Source organism: Columba livia, chromosome 1 (assembly GCF_036013475.1).
Source record: "Columba livia isolate bColLiv1 breed racing homer chromosome 1, bColLiv1.pat.W.v2, whole genome shotgun sequence".
Taxonomy (NCBI): domain Eukaryota; kingdom Metazoa; phylum Chordata; class Aves; order Columbiformes; family Columbidae; genus Columba; species Columba livia.
In genome coordinates this window covers 680,501-705,080 of record NC_088602.1, presented here as the reverse complement: position 1 = coordinate 705,080, position 24,580 = coordinate 680,501, and the positions used below count along the sequence as shown (strand labels likewise).

The following is a 24,580-nucleotide window of genomic DNA, read 5'->3' as shown; positions in this document are numbered from 1 at the left end:
TGGAACGAAATAGGGTGATGTCAGGGTCAGTGGGGCTCTGCAGGCCCGCCTGTCCCCGAGCGCTTGTCCGGGGTGCTGGCACTCAGGGTCCCCATGGATGGAGGTCCCCACCCCCTGGGTGACCTGTGCCAGTGCTTTGGACCACCCTCAGATACATCAACAGCGGTACCAATGTCTTTTCTGATGGTAAAATGGGATGTCCCGTTGGTGCCGTTGGCTCTCGGCCTCTCAGAGCGCACTGGGCCTATGGGAAAAGGCTGGAAAACGGCGTTTCTCTGAGATATTGCGTGGGATGTGTCTCTGGAATCTGTTCGTGAAACTGGCCCAAACGCTTTTCCTGGTCCACGGGATGTGTCTTTGGAATCGCTTCATAAAACCAGCCCAAGTGCTTTTCATGGTCAGCCTGCTCCAGCCCGTGGGCCCTGGCGGCTGGTGGTGGTCCCTGGGTGGTGGCACCCGTGGGGACACACAACCCCTGCGTGGGGGTGAGCCCAGAACAGAGGTGGGAGGGCTGGTGTGGAGATGATGGGCTGAGAGCTCCTCCAGCCATCAGAGCTGCTGTGGAGATGATGGGCTGAGAGCTCCTCTGGCCATCAGAGCTGCTGTGGAGATGATGGGCTCAGAGCTCCTCCAGCCATCAGAGCTGGTGTGGAGATGATGGGCTCAGAGCTCCTCCAGCCATCAGAGCTGGTGTGGAGATGATGGGCTGAGAGCTCCTCCAGCCATCAGAGCTGGTGTGGAGATGATGGGCTCAGAGCTCCTCCAGCCATCAGAGCTGCTGTGGAGATGATGGGCTCAGAGCTCCTCCAGCCATCAGAGCTGCTGTGGAGATGATGGGCTCAGAGCTCCTCCAGCCATCAGAGCTGCTGTGGAGATGATGGGCTGAGAGCTCCTCCAGCCATCAGAGCTGCTGTGGAGATGATGGGCTCAGAGCTCCTCCAGCCATCAGAGCTGCTGTGGAGATGATGGGCTGAGAGCTCCTCCAGCCATCTCCAGTCTGCCGGGACACAATGGGGCAAAAAGGGACCTTTTCTTCTCAAAGGCCAAACCATCAAGAGCCAATAGTGGGGAGATTAGGGACAGGGAGGGAGGGACAAGGAGACAAAAGGCTCCTGGTGACTCAGGTGTGGGCTCCCCAGGGGTCCCAAACCCTAAATCCTGGTGGGATCTGCCACCTGAGGACGAGCTGGGACAAGTGATGGGGACCAGAGGGCAAATGTCTGTGTAGAGACTGCTGTAGCAAACAGCGGCGCTAGGCCTTCCGCAGTTATTTAAATGATATTTAAATAATATTTAAATTCTCACCTGGGCGTTCCTGCTCCAGCGGGGGATTGGACTGGATGATCTTTTGAGGTCCTTTCCAATCCCAAACATACTGTGATACTGTGATACCAGTGTTATGGTGTTTTCAAGGTTTTCGCTCATGTGTTTTGTGTCTCCTCTGCAGGGGAGGTTGAGGTTGGATGTGGGAACAATTTCTTCCCCAAAGGGCTGTGGGGCATTGAACAGGCTGCCCAGGGCAGTGCTGGAGTCACCAGCCCTGGAGGGCTGGACAGACGGACAGGAGGTTCTCAGGACATGGGGCAGGACAGGGCTGGGTTATGGTTGGGCTTGATCTTGAGGGGCTTTTCCACCCCAGATGGTTCCATGATTGTGTGTGACACAAGGGCAATGCCGCTGGCTCTGGAGCCCTTGTTCCATTATCAAGGGGCCAAGAGCCCCAGGGATGACCCGGCTTTTGGGTTGGTTTTTGTCTCCCATTAAGAGACAATGGGTCCCGTGGTGTGATCTTTTTGCGTAATCTTCCCTAAATCTCAGGGGCCCTGGGCGTTTCTTCCTTTGGGCTGTTTTTACAGCCTGTCTTCACTCCAGATAACAGGGAATGGCCCATTTGGTGGAACCTCCTGACCGGTCCCTTATCAGCGCAGGGTCTTCTGCTGATTAAATCACTTGTGCCCTTGTTGGGGCTCTTTCTGGCCAGGGTGCAAACACACATTCCTCCCTGTTTACTGGCCTGCTGGCTGTTGGTTGTGCTCAGGGCTTTCACCACCCCACTCTCCAGCCACTGCTGCTCCCAGCCCGGCTTCTTGTGTTACAAATACCCATAATCGCCCTTGTGGGGGCCAAAATCCAGGTGACATCCCTCCAAAACCCGTGTCCTGGACCCCTTTGGGGCTCCAGCGTTGTGTGGTTATGAGAGTGTTAACTATAAAACCGCTTTGTTTTATAATAACATGACCTTTGCTTCCTATAATTTGAACTCTGCCAGCGCGTCGCCGTTCGTTGCTGTAATAATAATAATAAGCACGGGCTCGGGACGGGGTGATCTCATAGCGTTTTGGGAGATGTCTCTTAGCCTGATTTCATTTGCCCTTCTGGAGCCGCGTCCTGGCCAGCGGGACAGGCTCTGCACACTAAGGAGTAATTGGCGATGTAGGAAACAACGCCTTTGCAAATACAATAGGCCCAGCAGCATTTTTAATAACGATTTTGCAAGGCTGGGTGTTCTGCATAAAGACAGGCACAGCTAATGGGGCAAAAAGCCCCTGCTCGTACCCCCCCCCAAAATCCCAGCCGCAGTTTCCCTCCCGTTCCCCGTTGGTTGGCACTGCAGGGGTTACAGACCATCCCCACGCACACAATACCCTTCCCCTTATCAGTCTGTTTAAGGTATGGATTCCTGGTGCTTTGGCTACACTTCCCCTAAGTTAACTTATCAAGACAGGTATTGGTATGTATATAGGTGTCAGTATCTATTCCTGGAAGAGACTGTGTATTACATTAAGAATTCATAGTCCGATGTCTCTCGGTCCTCCCACCTAAATTAGCTCGTAAATAGAGGCATTAGTATGTATACAGGTACAGGATATGTTCCGGGAAGAGGCTGTGTATTACATTATGGATTCCTGATCCGATGTTCCTTCCCCCTGCTGGGCTCAGGCGCCAGGTCCTCAGTTCTGTAAAAACAACAGTTCTGCCTCTAACGTTCCTTACAGATGATATAATTGTTTAGTTTCTCACTTACAATACATCTGTTAATTACCAGTTCCATATAACCTAAGCGCTCTGCTTCCCAGCAGTGCTATTGCTGAACCTCCCGTCTCCCCAGGAGGGTCTGAAAAACACCCCCCCCGGGTTCTGCAGGTGGTCAGAAGCATTGGCCACGTCAGTTGGTTAATGACGGGTGCCTTGTTTGTAACTTCATCAGAGTGTTCATTAATTTGGCAGAAAGAATTTGTCCGGAAAGGCCGCACTAAGGTTCTCTGAACCTTCAGTGCGAATGGGTAGCTCAGGAAACACGTTTAAACTGGTGAGGTGAGGGCGGCGGTGCAGCAGGAGGAAATGCAGCTACTTTTCCTATAAATGAACTTCTCCTGAGAGGACCAGGATAGAATTTGGGTTGAGCTCATGTGTAATTTTGGGTTCTGTGCCTAAATGCCCAGGAGTTGTGTCTGAACCCTCTTTGACTGCACATCACACCTTCCCAAGGGGCCCTGGGCCGTTGGGCTCATTGGGCTGGGTGCTCGGTGCTCTTGGAGCGTCACACCGGGGTAATTCCTGACCCCGACCTGCCTGCGGTGACTCTGCTGGGGCCCTGTGGGACAGAAGGGCTCGCTGGCCGAGCTCCCTTTGGGCTGTTTTGGGTGCCAGGGCTGTGTCGGGGCGGCAGCGCTGGGCTGTGGGCAGTGCCGTAGAAAGGACGGATCAACCGCGGCCGGTGGACTCGGGCGTACGGCAAAAACCCGTTTGGTAACCAGGAAGAAGGCTCGCTGGTTTTAATTGTCACGTTATATAAATGTACAACTCTCACCCTGCAAACGTCCTGGTGGGACGTGGCGCCGGTGTCGCCAGCGGGCGATGGAGCTGCAGGGACACGGGGGACACAGACAGCCCGGGTGGTGTGTGCGCCGCCGTGCTGCCCCTGACGTGCTGTTCTCTCCCAGCAGAGTTCTGCCGCATCGACAAGCCCCTGTGCCACGACGAGGACGAGCAGCTCAGCTTCGAGGCCGTCCGCAACATCCACAAGCAGATGGACGACGATGCCAACGGCAACGTGGACGTGGAGGAGAGCGACGAGGTGGGTGCCTGGAGTCGGGGTGCGGACCCTTAGGCTGCGGCTGCCTCCCTGCTGCTCTGGCAGAGCAGCGCGTGTGCTGTCACGAGCCAGTTTTCCAACCCAAACTGTGTGTTTCAGCGCTGTCTTTAGCACCCGTGGCTCTCCCTCTCTTCTGGGGGTTTCTAGCCACCCGGTGTTTATCTGCACACAAGGTACAATCGCTTTATTCCAACACGGAAGGACATGATTGTTATTACTTCATTCCTTTTTCTTGTGGGGTTGCAAACACCTCTCAATCCGGCCGGGCCTCCCTGTTGCTGCTGTGACACCAGCTGCTGTTTCCTTCACGTTCCTTCGCTGTCCCCCAGCCCGGCTGAACCGCTTACACACCCTGCGTGCGAGCTGCTGCAGAAAGGAACAGCTTTCCGTTGTCTTGGCCGTGGAGATTTTAGCCGATAATGTTATTGAATCGAAACAAAATGGTTGTTGTTGTCTTCCATGAGCACCCGGAGAAACAAGGGGCTAGAGAAGGGAGCGCTGTTAGGTTGTGGTGTGGCCTCGGTGGCGGCCTGTTCACAAGGCTGTTCCAGGTGAGCGATTCTGTCTCGCGAGGAGGAGTCGAAATAAAGTGTTGGAAGCTAAAGAGAGCAGACTGGGAATGGTGCTCTGTGAGATCCCCCGTGGTGCTGGTCCAGCTCTGGGTCCTCAGCACAGGACACACGTGGAGCTGCTGGAGAGGGGCCAGAGGAGCCCCAGGAATGACCCGAGGCTGGAACAGCTCTGCTGGGGACAGGTGGGAGAGTTGGGGTGTTCAGCTGGAGAACAGAAGCTCTGGGAGACCTTAGTGCAGCCTTTCCGAACTGAAAAGGGGCCCATAAGAAAGATGGGGACAGACTTTTGAGCAGGGCCTGTTGTGACAGGACAAGGGGTGATGGTTTAAACTAAAGGAGGGAGATTCAGGCTGGACATGAGGAAGAAATTGTTGGCCCTGAGGGTGGTGAGAGCCTGGCCCAGGTTGGCCAGAGAGGTGGTGGATGAACCATCCCTGGAGACATCCCAGGCCAGGCTGGACGGGGCTCTGAGCACCCTGAGCTGCTGAAGATGTCCCTGTCATGGCAGGGGGACTGGGGAGCTGGGAAGGTCCATCAACACAAACCAGCTGCGATTCGATGGCACCGTGCACAGCGCTGGCCTCCGAGCTGCACAACAACCCGCCCCCCGACCTTCCTCCTGGGTGCCTCGTTATTCCCAGTGCTCAGATTAAGAACCCACGGTGCAGGGAGGTTGAATCTCCCACCTAAACTAAGGCAGCATTGGGTTTATTGTGCGCATCCAGCCGTCTCACGGGCCGTCCCGTCTCCTGGAGGTGACAGTCTCTGGGGATGCGGCACAGCAGCCTGGTTCTGAGGAGCCAGCAGGGCTGGTCGGCTGTTCCCTCCGCCTAAATTCCACTTCACAGAGTAATTAAACCAAATTAAAAGCTTTCAATTGCATTTCCTATAATCTGATGTCTTCCCCGGGGGCAGCTCTGTGCTCAGCATCGCTTTGGAGCTGCGGCTCCGGCTCTGCCGCTCGCTCCCAGGGCAGCCCCGGGCACATTCGGCGCATCCTACCGCCTGTTATTAAACTGAGGATGAGCCTCGTGGTGCTGCGGTTGGGCACTAACCGGCACTTTGATGTCTGAGCCGCTCTCACGCTCCGTCTCGGTGGACTGGTTGAGAGCTTGTTGTCCCAGCACTAACAGCGCTACCTGTTCAGAGGTTTGTACCGTCCCTCTTTTCCAGCGTAGATATCGCCCTTCCAGGAGTCATACAACTTATTTCTCTCAAAGGCCTCCCAGTGGCTGCCTTGCTGCTGCTATGGGTCACTGCTCCAGCCCCACACGTCTTCAGCCCCATGGCGAGCCCCTCGCACCGCCGGCCTGGTCCCAGCAGCTCCTCTGGTCTCGGGTGTCATTGTCACCCCAGGAGCAGGGTCACCGAGGTGGGGTCAGCCCCTGCACGCCTGCGGGGACCCCTCCCAGTGCCCCCGCCCCGCGGCTCCCAGTGCTCCCCAGTTCACGTCCCCTGCCTGTTCCAGTTCCTGCCCGCAGTGGCCACCAGTGTCCTGGCTGGTACCAGCACTGGTGTGGCCAGCAGGACCAGTGACCGTCCCTGTGCTGGTCACAGTGAGGCCACACCACAAATCCTGGGGGTGGTTCTGGGCCCCTCACGCCAAGAAAGGCCTTGAGGTGCTGGAGCGAGTGGAGAGAAGGGAACGGAGCTGGTGAGGGGCTGGAGCACAAGTGTGATGGAGCGGCTGAGGGACCTGGGGGTTCAGCTGGAGAACAGGAGCTGAGGGGAGACCTTCTGATCTCTGAACTGCCTGAAAGGAGCTTGGAGCCAGGGGGGTCGGGCTCTGCTCCCCAGGAACAAGCGCCAGGAGCAGAGGAAACGGCCTCAAGTTGCGCCAGGGGAGGTTGAGGTTGGATGTGGGAACAATTTCTTCCCCAAAGGGCTGTGGGGCATTGGAACAGGCTGCCCAGGGCAGTGCTGGAGTCACCATCCCTGGAGGGCTGGACAGACGGACAGGAGGTTCTCAGGACATGGGGCAGGGACAGGGCTGGGTTGTGGTTGGACTCCATGATCCTGAGGGGCTTTTCCACCCCAAACGATTCTGACTCTGACAGGGCGGGCTGACTGACACCTTAGTGTCATTTCAGAACGGAACAGGTTGGTGAGTGCTCAGCCTGGCGCTGAGGTTGAGCTTGGTTGGATGAGTTGCCTGGAAAACCACAATTCTCTGCTGTTTGCCCTGCTGTTCATCTTATATTAATTCCTTTAATTAAAAAGAACCCCAAATCCCTCCTCTGGGGTGATTTAGAAGCTTGCATCTGACCAGCCGTACTCCAGAGCCTTTGGAGGCTGCGGCTCAGGGTGTCTGGGCTGGGGAAGCTCCTCCCGCCCAGCCCCGCATGTCCCACGTTGCTTCAGAAGTGTGTATTTGCTTTTCCTATTTCAGCCCCTCTCACTGGGGTAAGTTATAGTTACATTGTGCTTGGATTAAAAGACCTGACTGGGCAGAAAGGGAGAGACAGGTTTTAAGTGTTCTAATTATAGGTGGAGTTTTGCCCGACAACCTCGTGCTGTCCTTAAACCATCAGCGCATTCTTTCCTTCTGGAAATGAATGTTCAATGAAGTTTGGGATGGCACCAGTGACCTGGATTCAAAGGAAAGCGCTGTCCTCGTGGGGAAATCTCCTAATTAGTGTTCTATTTCTGCTCTCGGTGCTCAGGCCCCAGGCAGCTCCGGCTGTTCAGGGCGGCTCTGGGCAGGTTCACGCTGCCGCTCCCGGGGATGTGGTGCTGCTGGGCCAGCCCGCTCATCCCAGACCCGATCCTGCACCCTGGGGCAGCATGGTGGGAGGGAACTCGGGTGGAAAGTTTTCATAGAACTGGTTGGGTTGGAGAGACCTTCAGAACCCCCCTAGTGCCCCCCCTGCCGTGAGCAGGGACATCGTCACCAGCTCAGGGTGCTCAGAGCCCCGTCCAGCCTGGCCTGGGATGTCTCCAGGGATGGTTCATCCAACACCTCTCTGGCCAACCTGGGCCAGGCTCTCACCACCCTCAGGGCAACAATTCCTCATATCCAGCCTGAATCTCCCTCCCATAATATACTCCTGCAAAAGCTGGTAGCCCATGGCTTGGACAAGTGTACTCTACGCTGGGTTAAGAACTGGCTGGAGGGCCGGGCCCAGAGAGTGCTGGTGAATGGGGCTGCATCCAGCTGGCGGCCAGTCACTAGTGGTGTCCCCAGGGGTCAGTGTTGGGTCCAGTCCTGTTTAACATCTTTATTGACGATTTAGATGAGGGGATTGAGACCATCATCAGCAAATTTGCTGATGACACCAAGCTGGGAGGGAGTGTGGAGCTGCTGGAAGGCAGGAGGGCTCTGCAGAGGGATCTGGATAGACTGGAAAAATGGGCTGATTCCAATGGGATGAAGTTCAACAAGGCCAAGTGCCGGGTGCTGCACTTTGGTCACAACAACCCCCTGCAGCGCTCCAGGCTGGGCACAGAGTGGCTGGAGAGCAGTCAGGCAGAAAGGGACCTGGGGGACTAATGGACAGAAGCTCAACAAGAGCCAACAGTGTGCCCAGGTGGCCAAGAAGGCCAATGGTGTCCTGTCCTGTATCCAAACCAGCGTGGTCAGCAGGACAAGGGCAGTGATCCTTCCCCTGTGCTCTGCATTGGGGAGGCCACACCTGGAGTGTTGTGTTCAGTTCTGGGCCCCTCAGCTCAGGAAAGAGATTGAAGTGCTGGAGCGGGTGCAGAGAAGAGCAACACGACTGGGGAAGGGACTGGAACACAAGCCCTATGAGGAGAGGCTGAGGGAGCTGGGCTTGTTTAGTCTGGAGAAGAGGAGGCTTAGAGCTGAGCTCAGCACTCTCTAGAACTACCTGAAGGGCAGTTCTAGCCAGGTGGGGATTTGTCTCTTCTCCCAGGCATCAGCAATAGGACAAGGGGCCATGGGCTTAAACTCTGCCAGCGGAAATTGAGGCTGGAGATGAGAAAGCAATTCTCTGCAGAGAGAGTGATCAGGCATTGGAATGGCTGCCCAGGGAGGTGCTGGACTCACCGTCCCTAGAGGTTTTTAAACTGAGATTGGCCATGGCACTTAGTGCCATGATCTAGTAAACGGACTAGAGTTGGACCAAGGGTTGGACTCGATGGTCTCTGAGGTCTTTTCCAACCCAGTCCATTCTGTGATTCTGTGAAACCATCACCCCTTGTCCTGTCACAACAGGCCCTGCTAAAAAGTCTGTCCCCATCTTTCTCATGGGCCCCTTTGAAGTCCGGACAGGCCACACTAAGGTTTTCTGTGACTTAGAGCCAACAATCAGCTCAGGCGGGCTGTGCGGTTGGTGAGGTGATGCGGTGACGCCGTTGAGCTGTGCGGTGGGTCGGTGACTGTTGGTGCTCAGGAGGGGGATGAGCTGAGGTCCAGGGGTGCAGCAGGGATGGAAAGGTCCACAAATCGTGTGAGTAGTTGGGGTTTTTGCAGGTGAAAAAGCGCGAGGAAAAGAACCCCATGTGTTGCGGAACCGCTGGGCTCTGAGCGTGCTTCACCACTGGGGCACGTCTGTCGTAACCAAGGAGGCCGTTCAGCTCCCGCTCCCGACCCCGCGGGGCTGTTGCTCCCCAGGGTCCTGCAGCTGCAGGAACAGCCCCCGGCACCAGCGCAGGTTGGGGGACCTGCTGAAAGCAGCTCTGCAGAGACGGACCTGGGAGTTCTGGGGGACAACAGGGTGACCACGAGCCACCAATGTGTCCTGGTGGCCAAGAGGCCAATGGGACCTGGGGTGTGTGAGGAAGAGTGTGGGCAGCAGGTCAGGGAGGTTGTTCCTCCCCCTCTGCTCTGCCCTGTGAGGCCCCATCTGCAGAACTGGGGCCAGTGCTGGGCTCCCAGTGTAAGGACAAGGAGTCACTGGAGAGTCCAGGGAGGGACACGAAGATGCTGAGGGGTCTGGAGCATCTTTGTGTGAGGAGACACTGAGAGAGCTGGGGCTGCTGAGCTGGAGAAGAGAAGCTGAGAGGGATGTGATCAATGATCAATATGTCAGGGTGGTGTCAGGATGGACCAGACTCTGTTCAGTGGTGCCCAACGCCAGGGTGAGGGGCAACGGGCACAGACAAACACAGGAGGCTCCATGTGAACATGAGCAGAACCTTGTGTGCTGGGAGGTGCCAGAGCCTGGCCCAGGCTGCCCAGAGCGGGTGTGGAGTCTCCTGCTCTGAGACATTCAAACCCCCTGGGATCCTGTGTGATCTGCTCTGTGACCTGTGTGATCTGCTCTGTGACCCTGTGTGATCTGCTCTGTGACCTGTGTGATCTGCTCTGTGACCCTGTGTGATCTGCTCTGTGACCCTGTGTGATCTGCCCTGTGACCTGTGTGATCTGCTCTGTGACCCTGTGTGATCTGCTCTGTGACCCTGTGTGATCTGCTCTGTGACCTGTGTGATCTGCTCTGTGACCCTGTGTGATCTGCTCTGTGACCTGTGTGATCTGCTCTGTGACCTGTGTGATCTGCTCTGTGACCCTGTGTGATCTGCTCTGTGACCCTGTGTGATCTGCTCTGTGACCTCTGTGATCTGCTCTGTGACCTGTGTGATCTGCTCTGTGACCCTGTGTGATCTGCCCTGTGACCTGTGTGATCTGCCCTGTGACCTGTGTGATCTGCCCTGTGACCTGTGTGATCTGCTCTGTGACCCTGTGTGAGCAGGGGGGCTGGGGATCTACAGAGGGCACAACCAGCCCAGGATGCTGTGACTCGTCACCCCTCTTGCAGTGGAGCAAAGTGAACCAGTGCTGGCATTTGGCAGGTGGAGAGTTCACCGCAGGTCTGAGTGTTTGAGGAGGGTGAATCCCGACACGGGTCTGTGGGTGTTTGTTCTGGAGGGCGCATCCTCCTTTTGGAGCTTCCGGGTGAGACTCCTGGTTGACTATGTTTCCTTCTGTTCTTGTGGATTCACAACTGGCTGAGCTTGGAGATGGTCTGGGGTGGGACCCCTGGGGATGGTTTGGGATGGCACCTTTGGAGATGGTCTGGGATGGGACCTCTGGAGGTGGTTTGGGGTGACACCCCTGGACATGGTCTGGGGTAGGGGACACCCCTGGGGATGGTCTGGGGTGACACTCCTGGGGATGGTCTGGGGTGACACTCCTGGACATGGTCTGGTCTGGGACCTGTGGACATGGTCTGGGATGGGACCCCTGGGGATGGTCTGGGGTGACACTCCTGGACATGGTCTGGGGTGACACCTCTGGACATGGTCTGGGGTAGGGGACACCACTGGAGATGGTCTGGGATGGCACCCCTGGACATGGTCTGGTCCAACGCCTGCCCAGGCAGTACCACCCAGACCTGGCACCAGGGCTCTGAGTTTGAGGTATCTCCAGGGATGGGACCATCATGGTTTCACCACTTGGAAGTGCTGCTTTTCAATTCATGGTTGGCCGTTAGGTCAATATTTTTGAATAACGGTTCCTGTACGTGTTGTTCTGGACACCTGAGTGTCCTTATAGAACGTCCTGAGCTGGAGGGACCCACAGAACATGGGTTCCAACGTCTGTCCCTGCACAGGACACCCCACAGGTCACCCCGTGTGTCTGAGGACGGTGTCCAGTCTCTTGTTGAACACTGTCAGGTTGGGCCGTGACCCCTCCCTGGGAGCCTGTTCAGTGTCCAGCACCTCTGGGGAAGAACCTTTGCCTCATGTCCACTGACCCCCTGGCACATCTCCTGCCGTTCCCTGGGTCTGTCACTGTCACCGAGCAGAGCTCAGCCTGCCCCTCACAACCAGAACCACGTCATTATTTGTCCTGTAGCAGAGCGGCCCCGTCCCGGCCGAGCTGACAGGACATCGCTCCCCCCGCTCCCCCGCTAAACACGCAGAGCAGCTGGTGCCGGTGGGAGGCGCGGTGTTGCCGCCTTGGGTGACATTGTCGCGTCCCCTGGGTCCCAGCGCCGCCTGGGGCCTTGTCCTGCTGGCACTGCCCCGCTTCCCCCGTCCTCCTCGTGTTTCTGTGCGGTGGGAAGCGCAGCTGAGCTTTGTTAGGGCTTAGCAGCCCCGTTTGGGTTAAAGCTTCACTTTAAACCCGGGCAGCAGCCTCCGCAGTGTCCCCAGTGGGCTCGGGAGGAGCCCGGGAAGTGAAATACTTCTCATATTCACATTTTTGTGCCCTGTCTGGTGTTAAAACAGAGCTGATCTCATGTCAGTAGTTGTGCTGCACGCTCCAGGCCGGTGCTGGAGCTGTGTGCTGCGCACAGGCCCCCACACGTCAGCTCACCCCGGATTCTGTCGCTGATATAAAGTCGGTTCCTTGAGTAGAATTCTTGGTGATATTATAAATCCAAGCCTGGAATCCCAGAGGCCCGGGTGATAGTATCCTCTACCTGTATTAAAATCAATTTAACATCAATAAATAGTAATAATTCCTGGCTTGTCGTGCCGGGAGCGGAGCGCCGCTGTGCCGCATGATCCCGCTCGGTTTGATCTGCCGCTTCTGTGCAGCAACCGCAACTGCTGAGCTCATCGTTTTATTAGAGATATAGCCATTTATAGATATATTTATAAATAATTTTTATTATGCACGCTGTTTTTAATATATGTGTATTTATATTTTTAATGTAAGTGTATAGAAAATGAAAGCAGCTATATGTATCGGATTCTGCGACGCAGCCTTTCTGCCTCTGTTTGTTACACGTTGTGTTTGCTGTTCCGTCCCTGGGGAGCTCTGAGCATCTCGTGTTGCACAGGGTCATGGAATCCCGGTTGAAGGGACCCCAGGGATCAGCCGGTTCAGCCTTTCTTGGCAAAGCCCGGTCTAGCCAAGCTGGCTCCAGCTGAACCTTGAATCTGTCCAGTGTTGGAACCCCCCACTGCCCTGGGGAGAAAATTCCCATGGTTGATTGTCCCAAATGTGAACAATTTCCCTCATGTGTCCCATCGGAATCTCCCCAGGAGCAACTTGCACCCGTTGCCCCTCTGCTTTTCTTCCCAACAAGGAGTTTGTGGTCACAGGACGTGTCCCCTTGTTTCCAGGTGACAGCCTGTGCGATTCCGTGGCTGTCAGATGGTGTCAGGGGGGGTTCCTAGCAGTGCTCGCGTTTGGAAATGTTCCCTTGTTGCCTTGAAGACGCTCTGGGGTCTGTCCCGGGGCACAGGGGTTTGGGGGCTGTGCCGGGAGAGGAGCGGGAGCCGATGGGGTGGGGTGGGATGGGATGGGGTGGGATGGGATGGGGTGGGGTGGGATGGGATGTGTCAGCACATGGCAAGCGACCGGTGGGAAAGGACGGCACAAGGGTTGGAGTTCATGAAACTTGCTGTTCCTAACGAGGGTTTGGTTTAATGGAAGCTTGCTGTTCCTAACGAGGGTTTGGTTTAACGGAAGCTTGCTGTTCCTAACGAGGGTTTGGTTTAATGGAAGCTTGCTGTTCCTAACGAGGGTTTGGTTTAACGGAAGCTTGCTGTTCCTAACGAGGTTTGGTTTAGTGAAAGCTTGCTGTTCCTAACGAGGGTTTGGTTTAACGGAAGCTTGCTGTTCCTAACGAGGGTTTGGTTTAAGGGAAGCTTGCTGTTCCTAACGAGGGTTTGGTTTAAGGGAAGCTTGCTGTTCCTAACGAGGTTTGGTTTAACGGAAGCTTGCTGTTCCTAACCAGGGTTTGGTTTAAGGGAAGCTTGCTGTTCCTAACGAGGTTTGGTTTAATGGAAGCTTGCTGTTCCTAACGAGGTTTGGTTTAACGGAAGCTTGCTGTTCCTAACGAGGTTTGGTTTAACGGAAGCTTGCTGTTCCTAACGAGGTTTGGTTTAGTGAAAGCTTGCTGTGAAGATGTCCCTGCTCATGGCAGGGCTTGGAACCAGAGGATCTGTAAGGTCCCTTCCTACCCAAACCCTTCTGTGACTCTATGAACTAGGGAGACGATGTAGTTTTAATTACAGTGAATAAAGACCGGAGATGCTGCGTCTCAGACCTACTAGGGCTTTGCTGTAGAAACGATTATGTGACAACCTGGGGATGTCACAGTGAGAAAGACGGGTGGAAGATTTGATTTTTCTAATCTCATCCCTCTAAGAGATGAATCAAACACGAATCCCACTGTTCACTCTCCCAGTTCTTGAGGGAGGACCTGAATTACCACGACCCGACGGTGAAGCACAGCACCTTCCATGGCGAGGACAAGCTCATCAGCGTGGAGGATCTCTGGAAGGCCTGGAAGACATCGGAAGGTAAGGAAACACAAGCGGAAAGATGGTTAGTTCGAGATGTCCCTGCTTGACCAACCTCATTGACGTTTATGAGGACATAACAAGATGGATGGATGGTGCAGGGTGGTGGACGTGATCTCCCTTGACTCGAGTGAGGCATTTGACACCGTGTCCCACAGCATCCTCACACTGAACTGAGGGAGTGGGTCTGGATGAGCGGGTGGTGAGGTGACTGTGAACTGGCTGAAGGGAAGAAGCCAGAGAGTCGTGGTCAATGGGGCAGAGTCCAGTTGAGGCCTGGATCTAGTGCAGTGCCTCAGGGGCAGTGCTGGGGCCGCTGTTATTCAATATATTCATCAATGATTTGGATGGGGGAATAGAGTGACTGTCAGCAAGTTTGCTGGTGACACCAAGCTGGGAGCAGTGGTGACACTGGAAGCTGTGCTGCCATCAGAGACCTGGACAGGCTGGAGAGCTGGGCGGGGAAAATGTAATGAAATAGAACAAGGGAAGTGTAGAGTCTTGAATCTGGGCAGAACAACCCCAGGTTCCAGTGTAAGTTGGGGAAGGAGCTGTTGGAGAGCAGTGTAGGGGAAAGGGACCTGGGGGTCCTGGGGACAGCAGGGTGACCATGAGCCAGCACTGGGCCCTTGTGGCCAGGAAGCCAATGGTACCTGGGGTGGGTTAGAAGGGGGTGGTCAGTAGGTCAGAGAGGTTCTCCTGCCCCTCTGCTCTGCCCTGGGGAGACCACACCTGGAATATTGTGTCCAGTTGTGGCCCCTCAGTTCCAGCAGGACAGGGAACTGCTGGAGAGAGTCCAGCGCAGCCACCAAGATGCTGGAGGGAGTGGAGCATCTCCCGTGTGAGGAAAGGCTGAGGGAGCTGGGGCTCTGGAGCTGGACAAGAGGACACTGAGGGGGGACTCATTCCTGGGGATCAATATGGAAAGGGGGAGTGTCAGGAGGATGGAGCCAGGCTCTTCTGGTGACAACCAGTGACAGGACAAGGGGCAATGGGTGCAAACTGCAACACAGGAGGTTCCACTGAAAGATGAGAAGCAACTTGTTCCCGGTGAGGGTGGCAGAGCCTGGCCCAGGCTGCCCAGGGGGTTGTGGAGTCTCCTTCTGTGCAGACATTCCAACCCGCCTGGACACCTTCCTGTGTAACCTCATCTGGGTGTTCCTGCTCCATGGGGGGATTGCACTGGATGAGCTTCCCAGGGCCCTTCAACCCCTGACGCTCTGGGGTTCTGCTCCCTCAAACACCCCCTTTCAGATGGTATGTTTTTGGGGTAATAGCATCCCAAATACTCACTAGAGCCACCTGGGAGATTCCCTACAGGTCGTGTTTTCCTTAGAAGAACCTGAAAAGCTCCTTCATCTCCTGAGAGGAAGGTGGAACCTGAAGCTGGGCATATAGATAAATACATTAGATGTAGAAATAAACTGCGAGCTGGGATTGCAGCCGGTCAGCCCGGGAGGTGCTGGAGCTTCAGTCGCCACTGGGAAACTTGTGAAACCGCCTCAAACTGCCCCAAACCACCTCAAACTGCCCCAAACTGCCTGAAACTTTGGGCTGGTGGAAGAGGCTCTGATGCTCAGCGCTGCCCGTGGTGCCCGTGTCCGGCTCCCGCGGCGCTTTGGGAAAGGGCCGGTTTCACCGCTGCTTCTTTCCCAACCAGAACTTGGGAATTTATTTTATTTTATTTTATTTTAAATTTTCTGCCCTTGACCCCTGCTCTCTGCCCGCTGCTCGTCATGTTGCTCTCAAGACCTGGAACATCTTATTTTCTGGCACCTTTAGCTGCTGCTCCTCCCTTACACCCTCTCCCTTCCCTCTGAGATCAGATCAGCTCATCAGCCCCCAGCACTTGAAAACCTGCATTTTGCTCTTGTGATCCATTCATAAATGAGCAGGCTCCCCATTGCTGGGCCGTGCCCTGTTCCAGTTCTGTGTGGTGCTCCTGGCTCAGCCCGCTCCTCACCGTCCCAGCCGGGGCGGCGCTGGCGAGTCGCTGGCTCTTCTGCTCCAGAAACCCCATCCAGGCCACATTTATCCTGCTGGACAGCTGTTTGCAGGCGGCCTGGCCTGGAGAGTGTTTAATGTCGGCTGGGAAAGGGTAGAAATCGTTAAGGGACGGAGGGAAACGTCCCGTGACACTCGCCAGGTCCATTAATTACTGAGCTGCTTCTGCTCTGTCCCTGACACACACGGGACCTGTGCAGCGAGGGGCTCCTGGGAGCCTGAGCTTGGAAATGGTGGAGTCGCCATCCCTGGAGGGCTGGACAGACGGACACGAGGTTCTCAGGGACACGGGTGGGTGAACCCGCAGTCGCTGCTGTTCCTGCCATGCCTGCCCCTCGGCTCTCCCAGACTGGAGCAGCCGTGGTGCTCTGGGGCCGCGGAAGCCCTGGGAAGGGTGCTGCACCCGTTGGAAGCAGATCAGCCCGTGGCAGCAGGGACCCTTTCTCCATGGTTCCTCCCAGAATGAAGAGCTCTGCAAATGCAACGCCAAAAAGAGAGAGAGAAACCGGGGGCTTCAGGGCATCCCGGGGCCTGGAGGGGCAGCTGTTGGTGTGGGGGCTCCTGGGACAATCCCTCTGTGGCCAGTGGCGTTAACTGTGGGGAGTTGTCTCAACCAAGGGCGGGTTGTTGTGACAGGACAAGGGGTGATGGGTTAAACTAAAGGAGGGAGATTCAGGCTGGACATGAGGAAGGAATTGTTGCCCTGAGGGTGGTGAGAGCCTGGCCCAGGTTGCCCAGGTGGTGGATGAACCACCCCTGGAGACATCCCAGGCCAGGCTGGACGGGGCTCTGAGCAACCTGAGCTGGTGACGATGTCCCTGTCATGGCAGGGGGACTGGGGAGCTGGGAAGGTCCTTCAACCCAAACCATCCGTGATTCTGTGATTTGCTGGTTTCTTCGTTTGCCACCCTGCATGCGTGACTCACGGTGGGATGACACCATCTCCAGTCCCGCTCTCCTCCGCTCAGCTTGGCTCCCGTCCTGTCCGCTCCGTCATCCCCCCGGCGAAGGCGTTGAGCTCGCTGGGAGCTGTTTCTCGTGCTTGTGGGACAGCTCACCGTTGACATTTAAGGAGCCACCACGCAGCGCTGGGCTGGGCAGCGGCGCGGCCTCGGCTGCGCCTTTTCTGCCTTGGCTGTTGGAAAGGGACCGATGGATGTTCAGCCAGAAGCGTGAGGTGCTGAGCAGCGCAGGGCACGACTGGAGAGAATCATTTGGGTTGGAAAAGCCCCTCAAGATCACTGAGTCCAACCAAAACCCTGCCCCATGTCCTGAGAACCTCCTGTCCGTCTGTCCAGCCCTCCAGGGCTGGTGACTCCAGCACTGCCCTGGGCAGCCTGTTCCAATGCCCCACAGCCCTTTGGGGAAGAAACTGTTCCCCACGTCCGTCCAGTGCCAGCAGAGCTCAGCCAGCGCGGAGCAAGGCCAGAAGTTGATGAGTTAAAGCAGAGCAGCCCCCCTGTGCTATGAAAACAATCTCTTGCAGGATTTTCTTTGCCTTGGTACCACAAAACCGGGTGGCGGAGGCGGGAGCTTCGTTCCCAGGGGTTTCCCTCTCTGGGGCTTTGTGTCAGCGCCCAAAACGCTCCCCAGCCCCACAGCTGAGGTGGTGATGGAGAAACGTTCACCTGGTTCCCTGGGGCTGCTGCACCGCGGCTCCTCCTCCCGCACTTCACCTCCTCGCGCTGGTTACACCCAGTGCTTTTCTCTATTAGCACTGTTGTTTAGTTGATGTCTGGAGGAGGGGCTGGGGCATGCGGAGCGTGTTGCCAGATACATTCCCCAGACTCAGGATCTCAGGCTCTGGGTGGGTGCTGGGGATGAACGCTCTCTGTTGGGAGTTTGGAGACAGCAGCATCACTCCGATGGTACGAAATGAGGTGATTTCATGTGCTGCCAGCCCTCGGGTGTCCCCTCCCCACGGCTTCTGGTGACGTTGCCAAAGGTGCCAGTGAAGCGTCACCTCCAGCAGCACCATCCGAGGCTGCTCATCAATAGGAACGTGTTTAACTGCAGAGGTTTCCCTGTGCTGGAGGTGACGAGGCGTGTCTGAAGTTCTGCGGTTGTCACTGGCTTGATGATTTTGGTTGCTTCGCAAAGATATTAAGGTGCTGCTGGTTCTCCCGCAGTGTACAACTGGACGGTTGACGAGGTGGTGCAGTGGCTCATCACCTACGTGGAGCTGCCGCAGTACGAGGAGACGTTCAGGAAGCTGCAGCTGAGCGGCCACGCCATGCCCAGGTGGGTGTCACCACCCCCCATGCCCAGGTGGGTGTCACCGCCCCCCCATGCCCAGGTGGGTGTCACCGCCCCCCCATGCCCAGGTGGGTGTCACCACCCCCCATGCCCAGGTGGGTGTCACCGCCATGCCCAGGTGGGTGTCACCACCCCCCATGCCCAGGTGGGTGTCACCGCCATGCCCAGGTGGGTGTCACCGCCATGCCCGGGTGGGTGTCACCAGCCCCCATGCCCAGGTGGGTGTCACCTCCATGCCCAGGTGGGTGTCACCAGCCCCCATGCCCAGGTGGGTGTCACCAGCCCCCATGCCCAGGTGGGTGTCACCACCCCCCATGCCCAGGTGGGTGTCACCAGCCCCCATGCCCAGGTGGGTGTCACCAGCCCCCATGCCCAGGTGGGTGTCACCTGCCCCCATGCCCAGGTGGGTGTCACCGCCATGCCCAGGTGGGTGTCACCAGCCCCCATGCCCAGGTGGGTGTCATTGCCCCCCTATGCCCAGGTGGGTGTCACCACCCCCCATGCCCAGGTGGGTGTCACTTCCCCCCCATGCCCGGGTGGGTATCACCGCCATGCCCAGGTGGGTGTCACCACCCCCCATGCCCAGGTGGGTGTCACCGCCCTGTCCCCATCCCTCGGGCTCTGTCCCGACAGAAACGCAGCTCTGGGCAGCTCTCGGCACCACGTGCGGTTCCTGGGCAGCACTAAGCCAGGTCTAACCCATGTTTGGAGGCTTCACTTGGCCTTGGTCCCTGCAGGGAGGGATTAGCTGTGAGGGAGGGTGTATCTGCTGGGGCGAGATGGGGGGCTGCACCCCCAGGTTGTGTTGTCCTTGCTCGGTACACTCGACTTCGCCCGCCTTACAGGCAGCTCTGGCGCAGCGGGTGGTGCAGCAGCAGGAAGCGGAGAGCAGGAGGATTATCTCGCGTTGCCTTGGCGATACGGGATCTGTTTGAGCTTCTAATGCCCTAATTATTTAGATCCAGACAAACCGACTTGTGCTCTGTGAGCTGTTTGTGTAGGGCTTGAGTCGGTTTAAACTGGGTTTTATTTTAGCAAGGCCTGTATTTAGGGCTCGGACTCACTATTCAGATTTACTCCATTAGGTTGTTTTCAGGCAGGATTAATGAACAGGCCTGGCCTTGGATTTTCCGTCTCTCTCCAATAAAGCCAAAGGCGCCGCTGCTGAACTCCCGAGATGTCCTGTACCAGCCGTGACCTCCTTTGCCCTGGTAGCTCGAGCAGGCAGCGCTCCGGTCCCGCTCGTTGCGTTTCCCCTCCATGTTGGGTCAGTTATTAATCCACGTGGCTATGACCACAGCATTTTATTCAATGTACCGCTGTGCTTTTCCAGGCTGGCGGTGAACAACGCCACCATGATGGGCAGCGTTCTGAAGATGACGGACCGAAGCCACCGGCAGAAGCTGCAGCTGAAGGCTCTGGACACGGTGCTGTTCGGGCCTCCCCTCCGTAAGTGCCGACGTCTCGGGTCCTGCGGCTGTTCACCAGGAGCGTCCGTGTCCGAACGGGCCCTGGGGGAACCGGCGTCCCTGCGCAGCCGCTCCCGGCACAGTCGGCCCCGGGGTCGTTCCCCTGAGACCGGAGCTCATTGCCTTTGTGATTTATCCCCATGGGCATCACATTTCCATCTCTGGCTGTTCCTGGCAGGGCTGGGGAACCGCTGGGGTCTCAGTGTCCATAGGGTGACACCATCCGTCTGTCCTGCTGAGGTCTTGGTGTCCGTAGTGTGACACTGTCAGTCTGTCCTGCTGGGGTTTCAGTGTCCATAAGGTGACACCGTCCATCTGTCCTGCTGGGGTCTCAGAGTCCATAGGGTGACACCGTCCATCTGTCCTGCTGGGGTCTCAGTGTCCATAGGGTGACACCATCCGTCTGTCCTGCTGAGGTCTTGGTGTCCGTAGTGTGACACTGTCAGTCTGTCCTGCTGGGGTTTCAGTGTCCATAAGGTGACACCGTCCATCTGTCCTGCTGGGGTCTCAGAGTCCATAGGGTGACACCGTCCATCTGTCCTGCTGGGGTCTCAGTGTCCATAGGGTGACACCATCTGTCTGTCCTGCTGGGGTCTCAGTGTCCGTAGGGTGACACCTTCAGTCTGTCCTGCTGGGATCTCAGTGTCCGTAGGGTGACACCGTCCATCTCTCCTGCTGGGGTCTCAGTGTCCGTAGGGTGACACTGCCCGTCTGTCCTGCTGGGGTCTCAGTGTCCATAGGGTGACACCATCTGTCTGTCCTGCTGGGGTCTCAGTGTCCGTAGGGTGACACCTTCAGTCTGTCCTGCTGGGATCTCAGTGTCCGTAGGGTGACACTGCCCCTCTGTCCTGCTGGGGTCTCATTGTCCATAAGGTGACACTGTCCGTCTGTCCTGTTGGGATCTCAGTGTCCGTAGGGTGACACCTTCAGTCTGTCCTGTTGGGATCTCAGTGTCCGTAGGATGACACCTTCAGTCTGTCTTGCTGGGGTCTCAGTGTCCATAGGGTGACACCGTCCGTCTGTCCTGCTGGGGTCTCAGTATCCGTAGGGTGACACCTTCCATCTGTCTTGCTGGGGTCTCAGTGTGATAGGGTGACACCGTCCATCTGTCCTGCTGGGGTCTTGGTGTCCGTAGGGTGATACTGTCCGTCTGTTCTGCTGGGGTCTCAGTGTCCATAGGGTGACACCGTCCGTCTGTCCCGCTGGGGTCTCAGTGTGATAGGGTGACACTGCCCGTCTGTCCTGCTGAGGTCTTGGTGTCCGTAGGGTGACACTGTCTGTCTGTTCTGCTGGGGTCTCAGTGTCCATAGGGTGACACTGTCCGTCTGTCCTCCTGCCTGAGCACACAGTGGAGTCTGCAGCTGCTTCAGTGGCTTGGTTGGGGGACCTGGGGTTCCCGGGGGCCCTGCAGCTGTGTCAGTGGGGACCTGGGGCCGTGTCAGTGGGACCCTGGGGGTCCCTGTGGCCCTGGGGCTGTGTCAGGGACCTGAGGCTGTGTCAGTGGGGACCCGGGGCTGTGTCAGTGGGACCTGGGGGTCCCTGGGGACCCAGGGCTGTGTCAGTGGGACCTGGGGGTCCCTGGGGACCTGGGGCTGTGTCAGGGACCTGAGGCTGTGTCAGTGGGGACCTGGGGCTGTGTCAGTGGGACCTGGGGGTCCCTGGGGACCTGGGGCTGTGTCAGGGACCTGAGGCTGTGTCAGTGGGGACCCGGGGCTGTGTCAGTGGGACCTGGGAGTCCTTGGGGACCTGGGGCTGTGTCAGGGACCCGGGGCCATGTCAGGGTGACCTGGGGGGTCCCTGGGGCCCCGGGGTTGTGTGTGAGTCAGGCTGCAGCTCACCCGGCTCCAGCCAGGGAAGCACAACTCCGGCTTGCAGGCATTCGGGAGGATCCGGGTCCCTTTGATCACAGCGTCTGCGGGCGCCGTCTCAAAGCCCTGATGTTATCTTGGGCTGCTCGGGGTGCTCTTGTGCATTGGTTCCGCCTGGCTCCCGTCTGACGTCTCGTTACAGTTACTCGTGTCTCTCTTACTCACGTCTTTCTCACGGGCCGTGAACAGAACCCGCCCGATCAGGTCCCGTTCCTGCTCGGCGCCGCGCAGACGAGAGGGATTTTTCAGGCCAACTGCGTGGCCCGTACACGATTTGAGCCCTCGCCCCCTGCTCCTCTTTCCCTTTTACTTGCCTCCATCCCACCTTTGGGAGGTTTGCAATGAAGGTGTTTTGGTCGCAGGGTGCAGACGCGATAGTCAGGGTGCAGAGCGCGGCGCGGGGCCTCCCACGGCTTGGCTGCCGACAGTGGGGCTTCACGCCATCCACGATACCGCTGCCTCTGCTTTATGTGTGGTTTTAAGCACACACACGACACGGATCTAACGCAGAAATTCAGGTTTTGGGGCTTTCCCCTTCCCTGTCCGGCCACCCAGCGCTCGGCCAGCGGGAAGGCACTTCATTGCGAGTTCATTTCTGGGGGAGAAGTTACCCCACGTTTCCAGCCCCCTCCTCCCCGGTGGGAGCGGTGAACCTTCCAGCAGGCAGCGTTTGCTGTTCTGTGGTGAACCGAATGGGGTCGTCCCCACTCGCAGGGTGCCAAGTTGCTTATCTAAAGCTGTTTCCTTAAGGAACGGCCGGCGGAACGGCGGTTCCCAGCAGGCGGTGCCGGTGCCGGGAGCTGCTCGGCCGCCGGCCCAGCCGTGGATCAGCGGTGTCAGACCCGCTCTGGTTCCAGTGCTCAGCCGAGCTCCTGCCCTCGCCGTGCGCACAGCGGGTAACCCTTGTCTCTTAAGGGTTTTTCTTCTCTCTTGAAGCTGTTTCCTATTCACTACAGGTATAAAAGCGTTAAAATGGGAGGTTCATCCTCCCTGTCTGCCCTGTGAGGCCCCACATGCAGAACTGGGCCCAGTTCTGGGCTCCCCAGTTCAAGAAGGACAAGGAGTCACCCCCAGAGCAAGGCACAACACAGGCGCCAATTCAAACCGCTAATGCCGGCATCCCAGCCGCACCCGGACCAGCGCGGCTCGGAGGGGCGTCCGGAGCTGCCCCGGGTCCAGCTCCTGCCCCAGAGACCCCTCAACCGCTCCTACAGCCGTTTCTTTTCCAGTGCTGGGCTCCCAGTGTAAGGACAAGGAGTCACTGGAGAGTCCAGGGAGGGACACGAAGATGCTGAGGGGTCTGGAGCATCTTTGTGTGAGGAGACACTGAGAGAGCTGGGGCTGCTGAGCTGGAGAAGAGAAGCTGAGAGGGATGTGATCAATGATCAATATGTCAGGGTGGTGTCAGGATGGACCAGACTCTGTTCAGTGGTGCCCAACGCCAGGGTGAGGGGCAACGGGCACAGACAAACACAGGAGGCTCCATGTGAACATGAGCAGAACCTTGTGTGCTGGGAGGTGCCGGAGCCTGGCCCAGGCTGCCCAGAGCGGGTAAGCGGTGGTTTTGGTGAACAGGAGACTGAGCTGTGGTGTTTCCCGGGTCTGTGCGGCACAGACTCCGATGTGGCTCCAGAAACGCTCCCAAAACCCATCAGTTATTCGCTCCCTTGCTGCAGCTCCCGCTACAGCCGCCCTGTCTCCCTTCGGTACATCAGCAGCCTGTTTGACAAGTACTTTGAGGTCAGTTGAATCACTATTTGTTTAAAGCAATAGAATGTCTTAACCAAATACCAGATGAATTTATCGCTGCGAGGTTTACCATCCACTTTAAATATTTACAGCTAACTGGATGGTGTTTGGATTACAGAGGGAAAGGCAGCTCCATCCCGTTAATAGACTCTGTTAGCACTATCGGATCGTTAGCGTTTTCATATTGTTAGCACTATCGGATCGTTAGCGTTTTCATATTGTTAGCGTTATCGTATCATTAGCGTTTTCATATTGTTAGCGTTACTGTATCATTTTCATATCGTTAGCGTTACTGTATCATTTTCATATCGTTAGTGTTATCGTCTCATTCTCATGTTGTTTTCTTCAGCAGCACGTGGTCAATAAGCGGTAGGTTTGGTTTTCCTTGAGGAGCGATAGCTCTGAACCCGCCAGTGCAGGGAGGGGACAACAGGGGGACCCGACAGCTCTTGCGGGGTGAAATTCAGCACTTTATAGAATGGCTTTACGTGATTAGCTCGTGGCTCCGCTGGCAAAGCAAGAGAGCGTGAGGAAGCCAATGCAGATTGCAGCAGCGCCAGGGAGGTGTGCTGGCTCAGCTGCCTTGGGCTGCTTTAGGAATGGAGCATTTTGGTGTAACCCCACGTGTGTGGTTTCTGATGTCACAACGTGTGTGTAAAGAGCTGGTATAGAATCTACCGAGTATTTTATTTGAGCAATGCTGCTGTAAAACTGCTGGTTTTCTAGTCACAGAACCCCAGAGTGTCAGGGGTTGAAGGGCCCTGGAAAGCTCACCCAGTGCAATCCCCCATGGAGCAGGAACACCCAGATGAGGTGACACAGGAAGGTGTCCAGGTGGGTTGGAATGTCTGCACAGAAGGAGACTCCACAACCCCCTGGGCAGCCTGGGCCAGGCTCTGCCACCCTCACCGGGAACAAGTTTCTTCTCACATTTAAGTGGAACCTCCTGTGTTCCAGTTTGCACCCATTGCCCCTTGTCCTGTCACTGGTTGTCACCAGAAGAGCCTGGCTCCATCCTCCTGACACTCCCCCTTTCCATCTTGATCCCCAGGAATGAGTCCCCCCTCAGTGTCCTCTTGTCCAGCTCCAGAGCCCCAGCTCCCTCAGCCTTTCCTCACACGGGAGATGCTCCACTCCCTCCAGCATCTTAACCCATCCTGGTTCTGTTCCCCAAGTAGAACTTTGTGAAGCGTTTTAGGAACTGCGGCTTTGAATTCCTGTCTCTCGGTTGGACCATTTCGCTCACACCACCTGAGGCTGCTGTTGAGTTTTACTGTTCTACAGCTTTTTACCTTCTTTAAACAGCACACCGGCAGCGCTGCGGACCCCACGTGGCGTCAGTCCGTGTAACCACTGCTGGCCTGCCTAGAATCATATCACAGAGTCATAGAATCATTTTGGTTGGAG

General features: G+C 56.7%; 1 protein-coding gene across 14 annotated transcripts in view; it reads left to right on the top strand.

Annotated features, from left to right (window-relative positions):
* The window catches only part of STIM1 (stromal interaction molecule 1), a 92,715-nt gene that overhangs the window by 31,618 nt on the left and 36,517 nt on the right, over window positions 1–24,580 (top strand). For 12 of the 14 annotated variants that reach the window (XM_065062622.1, XM_065062540.1, XM_065062753.1 and 9 more), the window contains 4 exons: window positions 3,945–4,078; window positions 13,713–13,827; window positions 17,961–18,072; window positions 19,421–19,536. In XM_065062622.1, the coding sequence (XP_064918694.1) occupies window positions 3,945–4,078; window positions 13,713–13,827; window positions 17,961–18,072; window positions 19,421–19,536 (477 nt within the window). The remainder of the gene's footprint in view (window positions 1–3,944; window positions 4,079–13,712; window positions 13,828–17,960; window positions 18,073–19,420; window positions 19,537–24,580) is intronic. The other 2 variants (XM_065062698.1, XM_065062812.1) reach the window with 1 other exon arrangement.